Source organism: Mytilus galloprovincialis, chromosome 9 (assembly GCF_965363235.1).
Source record: "Mytilus galloprovincialis chromosome 9, xbMytGall1.hap1.1, whole genome shotgun sequence".
NCBI classification, from domain to species: Eukaryota; Metazoa; Mollusca; class Bivalvia; order Mytilida; family Mytilidae; genus Mytilus; species Mytilus galloprovincialis.
Genome location: NC_134846.1, coordinates 81463788 through 81477533, shown reverse-complemented (window position 1 = coordinate 81477533; position 13746 = coordinate 81463788). Strand labels below are relative to the sequence as shown.

The following is a 13746-nucleotide window of genomic DNA, read 5'->3' as shown; positions in this document are numbered from 1 at the left end:
CTCAAAATTAACCAAGAAAACAAAACATTGATCAATGAACCATGAAAATGAGGTCAAGGTCAGATGAACCATGCCAGGCAGAAATGTACAGCTAACAATTCTTCAATACAACAAATATAGTTGACTTATTGCTTATAAATTAAGAAAAACGGACCAAAACACAAACACTTAACACTTAGCAATGGACCGTGAAAATGAGGTCAAGGTCAAATAAAACCTGCGTAACAGACATATAGATCATAAAATATTTCCATACACCAAATATAGTTGACCTAATGCATAAAGTATTTGAAAAATAGACCAAAACTCAAAAACTTAACTTTGACCACTGAACCATGAAAATGAGGTCAAGGTCAGATGACACCTGTCAGTTAGAAATGTACACCTTACAATTATTCCATACACCAAATATAGAAGACCTATTGCATAAAGTATAAGAAAAACAGACCAAAACACAAAAACTTAACTATAACCACTGAACCATGAAAATGAGGTCAAGGTCAAATGACACCTGCCATTTGGACATGTACACCTTACAGTCCTTCCATACACCGAATATACTAGCCCTATTGCTTATAGTATCTGAGATATGGACTTGACCACCAAAACTTAACCTTGTTCACTGATCCATGAAATGAGGTCGAGGTCAAGTGAAAACTGTCTGATGGGCATGACGACCTTGCAAGGTACGCACATACCAAATATAGTTATCCAATTACTTATAATAAGAGAGAAATTAACATTACAAAAAATCTGAACTTTTTTTTCAAGTAGTCACTGAACCATGAAAATGAGGTCAAGGACATTGGACATGTGACTGACGGAAAGTTCGTAACATGAGGCATCTATATACAAAGTATGAAGCATACAGGTCTTCTAACTTCTAAAATATAAAGCTTTTAAGAAGTTAGCTAACGCCGCCGCCTGATCACTATCCCTATGTCGAGCTTTCTACAACAAAAGTTGCAGGCTCGACAAAAATAAGGAGATGCATAATGATAACCAATTAAACTACTATACAACAAAGTTATAATGAAGTGGATGTAAGCAATTATAGGCAGCCGATCTGCCTTAAACAATGAGATAAACTCATATCGTACAGTCAGCTACAAAAAGCCCTGACATAAAAAATTTGAAACATTTCAACTGAGAAAAACTAATGGCGTAATTTATAACGAAACAACTTACAAAAACAAATATGACAGACTTTAACCAATGACAACAATTGAACTACAGGCTCCTGACCAGGTAGAGGTACATAATGAACTTAATTTAACATATTTGTGAGTGTCCAACCCTCCCATAACTTGGGACAATGGTGTAACTGTACAACATAAGAATAAACTATAAAATTCAGATGAAAAGGGCTTAACACATCCAAAGTTAAATAATTATGTTGGTTACCTTCCTTCAGGGACTATGAATAGACTCATAATTTGGGAAAAGGTTTGATTCCAAACAATATTTAAATGTTATTTGATTGTCTGTTTTTAGAGTTTGGAGCTACTGCATATTTTGGCATGGGATTTGAAGTGGGAATTAAGATTTTGGGGATGAAAGGATTTGCTTCTATCATTCCTTTTGGTGGAGCAAAAGCTTATGGTTCTATAAGCATATGTTTCTGGATATTATGTGGTAGATTACAACTGGATGGCTATATAATGAATACAAGATTCCCTTCTACTGCAGAAATAGCCTTTTTTAAATTCCCAATTGATGTAGGGTAAGTGTAAGAACGATTATTTTTCAACACTGTTTATCTACTTGTATAATATTCCATAAATAAGAAAGATATGGTTTATTTCAGTTAATTATTTGAGTATAGCTTCATGTTTGATTTACCAGAAATAATACTTATTAGGTCAGAAAACGTGAAATCATTTAGGACATTTATCATATATGTTTACAAGATCATGTATCCACACTTTACTTACAAGTATCTGACAACATTCTGTTCATTTAAAAAGACCTTTTAGGATTCTCTGGTTCTGTCATAACAATTCAATTTGGAGGCAGAAATTACATTGGCTGATATTATAATTGCCATCAAAGAAAGAAAAACAGTATGTTGTCAGAACTTTTTATGCACAGTGTGGACACAGAATCTGTATAGTTCCAGATCAAAGATAGATGTGTAATGGTTTATCTATATTTGATATTTACAGCCTGTCTATGTATCTGCAACTTATACCTTTAGAGATGAGACTGAGTGCAAGAGTAACATTGGAAATAAGAATCTTTTGGGGAATTAAATTTACAATCACTCTTTTCAAGAGAACAATATGGAGATATAGAGCTCCAAGCATTAACAAAAAAATTATTGACAACACTAAAAAGGAGGAAGATCTTTCCCCACCAGAGCTTGCTGAAATAACAACACCTGTTGAAGAACATAAAAAGGTACAAATTCATTTACATTTGTGATGTACTTGATTAATAATTATGAAAAATATAATCGTTCAGGAGAAGATTTTTTTTATTTTTTGTTAAGGGATCCATTGAACTGAATTTTCTTTTTAATCCCCACAAATCCTTCAAAATTATATCAAACTAAAAAAATATATGCATGCTAGTGTTAACTTTTTCCAGTTTTTTGTTCCTTTTAGGGATTTTTCAGTAAACATCCTTAAGAAGAATACAATTTCCTGCAAATTAACATAGTAGGTGCATAATTCATATATCTAATTGCCTAAAAGTATGATGATAAATAAAACAAACATGCACCCATGAGAGCTCATAGGGTAGCACCTGCCTTATAATAATGAAATTAAACTGTACTAAATGATTCTTAAAGAAAGTAAATAAAACTTACAAATGAATATGATGCTATTACAAAACATGTTCCATTATAAGAATATAAGTATAGATAAAATAAATTTCTCTTGTAGGCCAAGAGATCAACAGCTTCATGCTATGTAAGACAAACTCCATATCTAGATTATACAGACCCTGAATATGAGATATCCATCAGAGCCGAGGATGACAAAAGTTTAGTCAGATTGTATTTAAATATAGGGACTGTTCCTGGTGGTTTTAATGTACTCTATGAATATGAACTTGGAGGACCATCAACAATTATTAGAGAGGCAAGTGATTGTTATTGTATGGGTTCTTTATCTTTATATTAAATTTATGAAAATGGTTTATATCAAAATCTGCAGATTAGAGAGTGGTTTTTAGCTAGTACCTATTTTTGTTATGTATTGTATGCCCAATTTCTTATAAAATACTAAGATAAATCATATTTGCTTGCAAAGGATTGTTGTTGATATTCTCAAGAATACATTGATTTTTCAGCCATTGAAAAGTGAAGGCACAGGAGTTCCAATCTACTTTACATTGATAGCAGAAAACAACTCGGGTCAAAGGTCAGAAGCATTTTGTAGTCTACCAACTTATGATGTGACACTACCTGGTGGAAGATTTCAGGAGGAGTTTCTGTCTACAAGTAATCCTGAGGTACTGAGGGCTTATGTGACTGTGTATGAGGACTCAGAACTTGAGACGGTACAACTTGGAGCAGGATATGGGAAAGGAATCTTTGGGGACCAGATGGTGCTGTGGGATGATGTTAACCTTGATCATAATCAGATAAATGACAATTTAGGTAAACTTACATGAATAAAAGGAGCTGTAGGGTTAAGTCTTCAATAACAAATCAGTGTGTTATGCACAATATGGCAAGCTTCCAGAAATTCCTGAATTCCCAACGATTTATCTGAAAATTACTGAATTAATGGGAATTAAATGGAACAATCTTGAAATCTTCTGCAACTCAATTTAGAAAAAATGTGTCATACTTATCTATTGTTCAAGACTTTAAATTATTATTTTTTTATGGTTTCTTTTCTAAGTTTCAGTGTAGTTTGGTAGATGTCCTTGACCTTTACCATATATTGCCTTTCATTTATATGATATAACCAAATTGATGGCTAAATTGGTCAGTGTGTAAAAGTGTCAAAAATACATTGAAATTAGAAAAGTTGTAATTTAGTTTCTTTACTTTCTTTGTCAGGAGAAGATCCTTTCAATAAAAAGGTTTTAGAGCAGATGTTTACTGGATCAATGTCTGGAAGGTTGGTTGGACCAAAATCAGCACCAGATAGTATTAAAAGTAGTCCCGGAGATTGTGCAAGGGCCTGTGCAGATTTACCTCAAACTAAGTGTATGAGTTTTAATTATGACTTCGATAAAGGAGTATGTGAACTTATGGAAGCCATTGAGGGTCATCACTATTCAAGGTCCAAGTCTGGAGTGTTCGAACATTATGAGAGACTTGGTATTGGCAAGTCCAAGCAGTTTGTATATGAAAACCTACAACTCCAACATAATAAATTATACTACTTCAACTTGAGACTGGTCAATGTTTTAGGATATGAGAGTATTATCAACACACAAAGCATAATTGTTGATACAACTACTCCTGAAACAGGTATTTTCAACTTTTTTTATCTTCTAGTAGAAAATGTCTAATGCCAATTCCCCTCCTGGTAAACTTTTTCTAAACCCTAGCCCTGAGGGAAGAAATATATTACTGATCTCTGCTTGTCTTAAGTAATGTATTGGTATATTTCATTAGTCTTAAAAATAGAATTTCAGAAATTTTTAATGTATTGGTATATTTCATTAGTCTTAAAAATAGAATTTCAGAAATTTTTGGTTAATATTTTTTTCTGGAAGCATAAGCAGTTATTGCTTTACTATAATGACTAGTAGCAACAGTTACATAGGTAATGACAATTGAAAACCTGGTGATAAATCATTAATGAGGCAAATTATGGTTATGACAAATAGAAAATATTCATGGTCATCTGTGATAAAGATATTTTACTGCTCAAACAAATAAGAATTCTTAGGTCTCTAAGAGTAAGCAACAAAGAAACTTGGTTCTCACAGCTACCATATTAAGGACATCCTTGAAAGAAACACATATTATGGATTTTTTATGCCACATTTTTATACCACATTTATGGGCATTATGTTATCAGGTTTGTGTGTTTGTTCGTTCGTCTGTCCCGCTTCAGGTTTAAGTTTTTGGTCGAGGTAGTTTTTGATGAAGTTGAAGTCCAATCAACCTAAAACTTAGTAGATATGTTCCCTATATGATCTTTCTAATTTTGATGACAAATTAGAGTTTTTACCCAATTTTCACGGTCCACTGAACATAGAAAAGGATAGTGTGAATGGGGCATCCGTGTACTAGGGACACATTCTTGTGTACGATCGATTCTTTTGACGTTTATTTACTATATTTGTCTTTTCTTAGAATCTTGGCAATGTAAAGCTTGATATAAATTTTAAAGACTAACAGAGATCATTTCGACATGCATTGTACATGAAAATTTTGATTTCTCTCGTATTTTATAAGGTAAGTATAAAATCATAATCAACATTAATATTTTTTAGGCTATATTTCCAACAAGACTGCTGATTACCTTGAAATACTTCCCTGTTTGGATTTAATTCCTGGAGACAGACCTGACTGGAAGTTACTCTGTAAAGGAGTACATCCTAAAATTCAGAATCATAGGTTAGTATGCATGTTTAATATTCAAATATTATTTGATTATTCATATTACATTAAAATAAAAAAAAGAACATATCAAATAGATAAATATGAGATTGACTGAATTTGTCTTCATTCAGAAGTTTTTAAAACTGTTTACTACCTATTTTAGCAATATCGAGATTCAATTTGATTTAAGTTCAATGATCCTTAAATAGTTCTTTTGATTTATAACTTTATTAAGATGATGGATGTGAGCTACATATTAACTTTTTTATTTGTGGTAGACTGGTAGTTGATGGACCTGGTTCCCAGACAGTATTCAATGGACCAACACCGATGTTTGATTTGAAGTTCACCAGGGCAAACAAATACATGTCTGGTAAGTATGACCCATACATGGTCATTGTTAAATTGTATATCTTTGAAATGTATATTTTAATTATATTTATTGGAAACTCTAGACTTGCTGTCTGATTTGGATGTCATTTTTCATATTGTTTATCTTAGCCCTCAGAATTATGCAGAGAATTATAGCTCTTGGACCCAGAAAATTATGTTAATAAAATTTATTGTCAATTATGTTTACAATAACAAACTTAATCACATGTATGTGTGTCTGTTCTGATGTAAGATTTTTTTCAATGCTCATAAAATATCATAGGAAAAGATAAAAAAAAAAAAAAAAAAAAAAACATTTGCTATTTTAGGATGTCATTCTTGTATGAGAGTTTTTAATGAACACAAATTGTACACCATGTTGGTATCTTTTCTGATTCTGGACATTTTAAATCACAAGTAAAAACAAAAAATATATTTATGAAAATTGATTAGTTGCAGATGCAGAATTTGGAATACCTGTAATCAGGACCCATCAAGGCATTGTTCAGTCTGAATCTTGTAAAAAGTCTATTTATTAACAATATATGTAGCTCCATAGGGGAAGGGACAATGCATGCTTGTATCAAAGTTATTATTCTTCAGATAATTTAGGATTAAACCCACAACGCACAAATTCAAAAAGTTAAAAAGTCACAAACTTGGAACTCACAGTTATTGAAGTTTCTTTTTAGAAAGTTTGGCTATGCAACACAATTAATTATATTGAATACTGTTCTCCATAATACTCATCACCAATTTCAGTTTATTACAAGCATATTTCATTTCAGTCAATTGGGATGGATTTATAGACAGAGAATCTGGAATTATGGGATATACCGTACTTATTGGTCTGACAGAATGTAAAGACGATGTACATGTTGATCATGATCCTCATAAACATTTATTTGATAAATCCCAGTGGACACACAGTGCTATGATTAGTCCTCCATCACCTGCTACAACATTTCCAGGTATTTTTAATGTTAAGGTAGTAACATATTATAAACAATTCTTTTAGGTAACACTTTATCATGTAATATGGAATAATTCAATTATTAAAAAGGATGTACACCTTTGAGGAGCCAAAAAAATCTAGAATTAAACTTTTTTTCTAAATCTGATTTTTGGGTTGAAATGACTGTAAAAAAAGAATTGAAGAAAAAATCATAGGGTGGTGTCCTCCTTTTTTTTTTGCTAAGTCCTTTTGAAAGTACCTAATTTTGATGATTTTCCCATTTTTCATCAATTTTTACCCATTTTTGGGCTATTATCATGAAAAAAATCACAGTTCCACAATTAAACTTTTTTTCATACTCTCAATAAAGATGAAGTGGACCGATCTGAATACATTCAACTAAAAAAACTATAGGTAGGTGTTAATATAAGAAAGTTTTATCGTATTTTGATGCTTTTTCTTGTCAAATTTACCATGTTGTCAATTTTGGAACTTTGTGATTTTTCTCTGTTGTAAGAATAAAATGCATATTATTTCAACTTCCTTGTTATAAATGATTGACAAAATATATATCTAGGAAATTAAGATTGACCTAGCCAACCAACCAAGATGACCGCCATGGCTAAAAATAGAACTTAGGGGTAAATTGTAGATTTTGGCTTATATCTCTGAAACCAAAGCATTTAGAGCAAATCTGACATGGGGATAACATGGTTCATCCGGTCAACATCTATCTACCCTGAAATTTTCAGATGAATCGGACAACCCGTTGGGTTGCTGCCCCTGAATGGTAATTTTAAGGAAATTTTTCCGTTTTTGGGATACGATTGCTTTCAAGCAATCTGTAGACTTATACCAGTGGCTCAGGACAATGCCCTCACGTCAACCGTTTTATTCTAAACATTAAGGACCATCTCAGATTCTTATGATTGTCTTGGTTTAAAAGGTAAAAACAAACAAAGGGATTGAACTTAAACAACTTTCCTATAATGCTCTTTTCATAATCTTCATGTTTTATATTTCGCTTGACTGATATGCGTGTTTTTAACAACACGGAAAATCAGAATTTAGCAGTATTTATATTTAGTGTTTTTATAAATTTAGAAACACGTCAGAGGGAATTCCCCAGATGTGATAAAAATGCGAGAGTTCTCTGAATATCTGATAAATCAATTTCTGTCATATAAGAACTGAAGTGGAGTTTTACTTATATATGTCACCATTTTTATCTGATATTTGATATTGTACTTCCATAAAGAAATAGAGAACCATCTAGGTTTAATATACGTTCTTACTACAGGGTTTGTTAAGGTAATTATGCGCATGCGTATAGTTTTCTTGACTTCAAGGAGTATTAGATTTTATTTCGTTGTAACACTTCCGGGACCAAATGAGATTGTGCTGATAGCTCTTGGGCAGTTCGGACGTAGTTTGAATTGTCCTAACTTCAGATTAAATATTAAACCAACGTAGTTGGTATTCATTTTATAATTAATAAAATTTGATATAAGATAAATAAAAGTTAGTAATCACCGGATGTAATTCGGTAAAAATTTACGACTTTCACCTGGTTTCGGCACTTTGCCGTAAACCGGTTATAAAGAAAACACATGGCGGAGAAAATGGTCGAAAAGGGGTCCGCCTCAAAAAGAAAGTCTTCACTTGAAGACATCAGTAATACGGACGAAGATGAGCTTCTGTCCGAGAAGATAAATTCCGTTTCCAGCGCGGCTGGTAAAAGGAAACATGAGTCGACAAAGTCGAAAGCTTCCGCGAGTGGCGGAGCAAACACTTCAAGTGTAAAGGGTAAGAAACCAGCGAAGGTTAATAGTAATGAAACTCAAAACCCTGGCCCTTCTACCTCTGCAAAAGTAGACAATCATGATGCAATCATGTCAATGTTAGTCTCAATCCAAGAAGGTCAGAAAAGACAATCTGACGATATAAGGTCTTTAAAAGACCGGGTACAAGACATTGAAGAATATGACGAGGGTAATAATTATGATGATAATTATGATGAAGGTGAAGAAAACCCCCATGATGATGGGGAAAATGTAGACAATGAAAGTGAACCACCTGCTAAGAAGCAGAACAAAGATGATAATAGGTTTTCATCTATGTCTAAGAGATGTAAGGTTCAAGAACTTTGTGATGTCAAAATTGATGAGGTCTTGGCAAATAATGTCAATGAGTTGTTCAGGAATGGTATGAATGAGGAACAATACTCTGAGTTAACTAAAGATGAAAATAATGCAAGACCTGAAAATTGTGAAGGTTTATCTATTGTAAGAATAAACCAACTCATGTGGAATGTAATTTCACCAGGAGCACAATCTGCTGATAAAAAATTACAATTTCTTGAAAGAACTATTGTAAAAGCAGCAACAATTCTAACAAAAACTGTCAACAAAATGGCTATTGACGAAAACAACAATGCCAATGGTAACTCTGGTAGTGGAGAATACATTGACAAATGTAATGATGTATTGGCTTTGTTGGGCCATGCAAACCGCCAATTGAATATGACTAGAAGGGATTTTTTAAAGCCCGAAATGATGGCAGAATATGTGCCTCTCTGCTCACACTCTGTTCCTTACACAAACAACCTTTTTGGAGATGATGTCTCTAAAGTTGCAAAGGACATTGAAGATTGTTCCAAAGTTGGAAACAAGTTGAAGTTTGGTAGTGGCAGAGGTAGAGGCGGAGGCTTCTTCAGAGGTGGTAGAGGAGGCCACAGAGGTACTTTTAGCAGAGGTGGCTACCGTGGAGGAAGAGGTGGCTTCCGAGGAGGAAGAGGTCGAGGTTCCGGCCCTATTCCAAAAAACTCCCAGAGAGGAGGAAATCCACAGAAGTATTAGATACATCAAATGAAGTAAGTCATTGTTTTAAAGCTGGTGTATTGAAAAAGTTTTCCGATGAATGGGAAAAAATTACCTCTGACAAATTTATTTTAGATATAGTAAGCCATTGTCATATAGAGTTCATAGATAATGTTGAACCTAAGCAAGACATTTTTAATGTAAAATCTGTCTTTAACTCTAAAGAAAGTGATATTGTTTCAAATGAAATTCAAAAGTTACTGGCAATTGATGTTATCAAAGAAGTTCAGTCAATGAAAGACCAGTTTTTATCGCCTATATTTTTAAGGCCAAAAAAGAATGGGGAATATAGAATGATTTTGAATCTTAAGAAGTTGAATGAATACATTGAGTATCATCATTTTAAAATGGACACTTTTGAAAGTGCCATTAAACTTGTAACTAGCAAATCATTTATGGCTTCTATTGATTTGAGACATGCTTATTATAGTGTTCCAATTGCAGAGGAACATCAAAAGTTTTTACGGTTTTATTGGAACGGAAAACTTTTTCAATACACATGCTTACCTAATGGGATTTCCTCCGCACCTAGAATATTTACTAAATTATTAAAACCTGTTTACTCTAGTCTTAGAGTTTTAGGTCATGTGAATGTTGGTTACATAGACGATAGTCTTTTATTAGGAGAGACTATAGAAGAATGTAATAAAAATGTAAATGACACAATTGAATTAATGTCAAAATTAGGATTTGTCATACATGAAGACAAATCTGTTTTTCAACCATCAAAACAAATTATATTCTTGGGTAATATTATTGATTCAGAAAATATGATTATAACCCTTACGGCAGACAAAAAACAAAACCTAGTAAAAGAATGTAAATGGTTACTGCAGAGAAACTTAGCTAAGATTAGAGATGTAGCAAAAGTCATTGGACTTATAGTCTCCTCTTTTTCTGCCGTTGAATTCGGTAAATTGTTTTATCGTAACCTTGAAAAGGAAAAAATTATAGCTTTAAAAAACTCAAAAGGAGATTTTGAACAAAGCATGCTTATTTCTAATCAGATGAAAGGAGATTTAGAATGGTGGGTTGCTAATGTGTCTACTGAATTAAGACATATAAGCCATGGTAGTCCACAAATTGTGATTCAAACAGATGCCTCATTATTAGGATGGGGTGGCATATTAAGTGATAATGAAATTGGAGGTAGATGGACAGATGAAGAATCAAAAAATCACATAAATTATTTAGAAATATTAGCTATATATTATACATTAAAATCCTTTCTGCATCTGATCATAAATAAGCATGTGAAGGTTCTTACAGACAATACTACGGCAGTGGCCTACATATCAAATATGGGCGGCACAAAGTCCATAGATTGCAATACAATTTCAAGACAGATTTGGTTGTTTTGTAAAGATAATGACATCTGGTTGACATGCACTCATATAGCAGGCAAAGAAAATCTAGCAGACAAAAAATCTAGAGAATTTGATGACAAATTAGAATGGAAATTGAAAAGGTCTGTTTTTGACCAATTATGTACTTTGTGGCAAAGGCCAGACATTGATTTGTTTGCATCTAGATTAAACTTCCAATTAGAAAATTACTGCTCTTGGAAGCCAGATCCATTATCTGCATTTATTGATGCATTTAGTATAAATTGGTCATATTTTCAGTTTGTCTATTTGTTTCCTCCTTTCAGTTTATTGAGCCGGTGCATTTTCAAAATCAGAGAGGACGGTGCAAGAGGAGTAGTAATAGCTCCATTTTGGCAGACACAAACTTGGTTTCCGAGACTAATGCAGTTGTTAACAGACAATCCAATCGTTCTTCCAAAGAACAAGAAGATTTTGAATCTTCCTCACGATCCACAATCTGTTCATCCTTTACACAAGAAAATGAAACTAATTGCATGTCTAGTGTCAGGAGTAGCTTCAGAGAACGAGGATTTTCTAAAGAAACAACCCACATACTCATGTCGTCTTGGAAATCAAGTACAAAGAAACAGTACCAAGTGTATATCAGGAAATGGTTCAAATATTGTAACAAAAAACAAATTAATTGCTTTCAAATTTCTGTAGGAACAGTGCTTGAATTTTTTACAACTTTATTTAAGGAAGGTAATTTAGGCTATAGTAGTTTAAATCTAGCTCGAGGAGCTCTTTCGTCTTTAGGACTTACTATTGACAGTATTCCAGTTGGACGTCATGCAATGGTGATAAGATACATGAAAGGAATTTTTAATCTTCGTCCACCCAGACCTAGATATGAATCTACATGGGACGTTAGTAAAGTACTACAATTTTTGCGTAGCCTATCACCAGTGAAATATTTAAAATTGAAAGATTTAACATTAAAACTTACAATGTTAATAGCTTTGACAAATGCAGCTCGAGCTCAATCAATTCATTTCATGAATGTTAATCATGTACATAAAGTGAAGGGAGAATTTATTTTTGTTTTGAATGAACTTGTTAAACAAAGCCGACCTGGTTATAAGGAGCCAACTGTAAATATAAAGGCTTACCCTCCAGATAGGAGACTTTGTGTATATACTGTGTATAAAGAATATGTATTTCGTACCAAATTGTTTAGAGGGAAACATGAACCGTTACTTTTAAGTTATGTGAAACCACATCAGCCGGTTTCAAGAGATACAATTTCTAGATGGATAAAAGTAGTAATGGCAAAAGCTAATATTGACACAACAATTTTCAAAGCTCACAGTGTTAGATCTGCATCAGTTTCTAAAGCAAAGATGAATGCAGTGCCTATTTCTCGTATCTTACAAAAAGCAGGATGGTCAGATGCAAAAACATTTGCAAAATTTTATAATAAAAAGATTGAAAAAGATGAAAATTCTTTCAGCTTTAATGTGTTGAAGAATTAATCATAAGGTAAGACATTATATATTTCTTATCTTGGTATTCAGTTTTATCATTATGGCTTTAAAGTCTCATTTGGTCCCGGAAGTGTTACAACGAAATAAAATTTAACAATTAAACGAGTCTTGCCTTGGTAAAAGGCGAAGTTTAATTGTAATTTTATGAGTTGTGTAAACACTGAAGGGATTAAATGCCACACCCTCCCTCCCTAGTTAAGGGAGACCTATATGTAGTTATTGTGGGTCATATGTATATATGTATTTCGTTGTTTGTCATATTGATAAAACTTTACTTTGAAGACTGAAGTTCACACATGCGCAGCACAATCTCATTTAATCCCTTCAGTGTTTACACAACTCATAAAATTACAATTAAACTTCGCCTTTTACCAAGGCAAGACTCGTTTAATTGTTAAATTAAATAATTGGTCTGGATTCTCCACTCAATTGATTAATTTATAACTCATGGGATCCTTTCTATGTATGTTATTGAGGGTTATTGTTATTGCATAATTTTAAATCATATGTATCATTTAAATTAAAATAAATGTAGTCCACATCGTAAAGGTTCAACACCCCTTCAGGTGAAATAGAGTCTTCCATTTAATCGTTTCGAGTTATCTCCCTTCCGGAAGTCACTTCCGTGAATTCTGAATCAAAACAAACACGTTGAGAAAAATTAACTCGTTCTGTCGATAAACGTCGTATTATATTAAAAACGATTGCAATTTAAACCGCGGAATGTGTACGGAAAGGAGTCATGATCACTGGCCCAAAGGAAATTAAATATTTAAAGAGTTAGGAATGGGGTTCATCCTAGAATTTACGTAGGAAAATAGGTGATAAGATACGAAGTGAAATACTTTTCTCACTCTCAGTCTCAGTGACTGCTGTGAAAAGTAAACTTGGAATTGATAATACAAAAATAAAACACAATAGGCCTAAGTACATTGTTCATACACTTTTAACCTGGATTGGCTATTTTGTAACTATTCAGATTACGTAAATTACATTTTTACGTGTGTAGTTGAATTAGTTTAGAAAATATATCATCCAGCTACATGTGTCAATGAAAACAATGGCAATCGTATCCTTCAGAGCAATCTGCTCTTTGATTGGTTATTATCTTGAATATTATTATAGATAGAGATAAACTGTAAACAGCATTAATGTTCAGCAAAGAAAGATCTAC

At 32.9% G+C, this 13746-nt stretch overlaps 2 protein-coding genes across 2 annotated transcripts in view; both read left to right on the top strand.

Moving 5' to 3' along the window:
* Positions 1-13746, top strand: part of LOC143046845 (uncharacterized) — a 148422-nt gene that overhangs the window by 37273 nt on the left and 97403 nt on the right. The window contains exons 37-44 of the mRNA XM_076219908.1: positions 1495-1723; positions 2166-2400; positions 2889-3086; positions 3298-3607; positions 4016-4432; positions 5407-5530; positions 5794-5888; positions 6676-6858. Of these exons, the coding sequence (XP_076076023.1) occupies positions 1495-1723; positions 2166-2400; positions 2889-3086; positions 3298-3607; positions 4016-4432; positions 5407-5530; positions 5794-5888; positions 6676-6858 (1791 nt within the window). The remainder of the gene's footprint in view (positions 1-1494; positions 1724-2165; positions 2401-2888; positions 3087-3297; positions 3608-4015; positions 4433-5406; positions 5531-5793; positions 5889-6675; positions 6859-13746) is intronic.
* Positions 8251-12965, top strand: LOC143046123 (uncharacterized). The gene is made up of 2 exons (XM_076219124.1): positions 8251-9714; positions 11373-12965. The coding sequence occupies exon 1, from the start codon at positions 8453-8455 to the stop codon at positions 9698-9700; it is 1248 nt and encodes a 415-aa protein (XP_076075239.1). The 5' UTR covers positions 8251-8452; the 3' UTR covers positions 9701-9714; positions 11373-12965.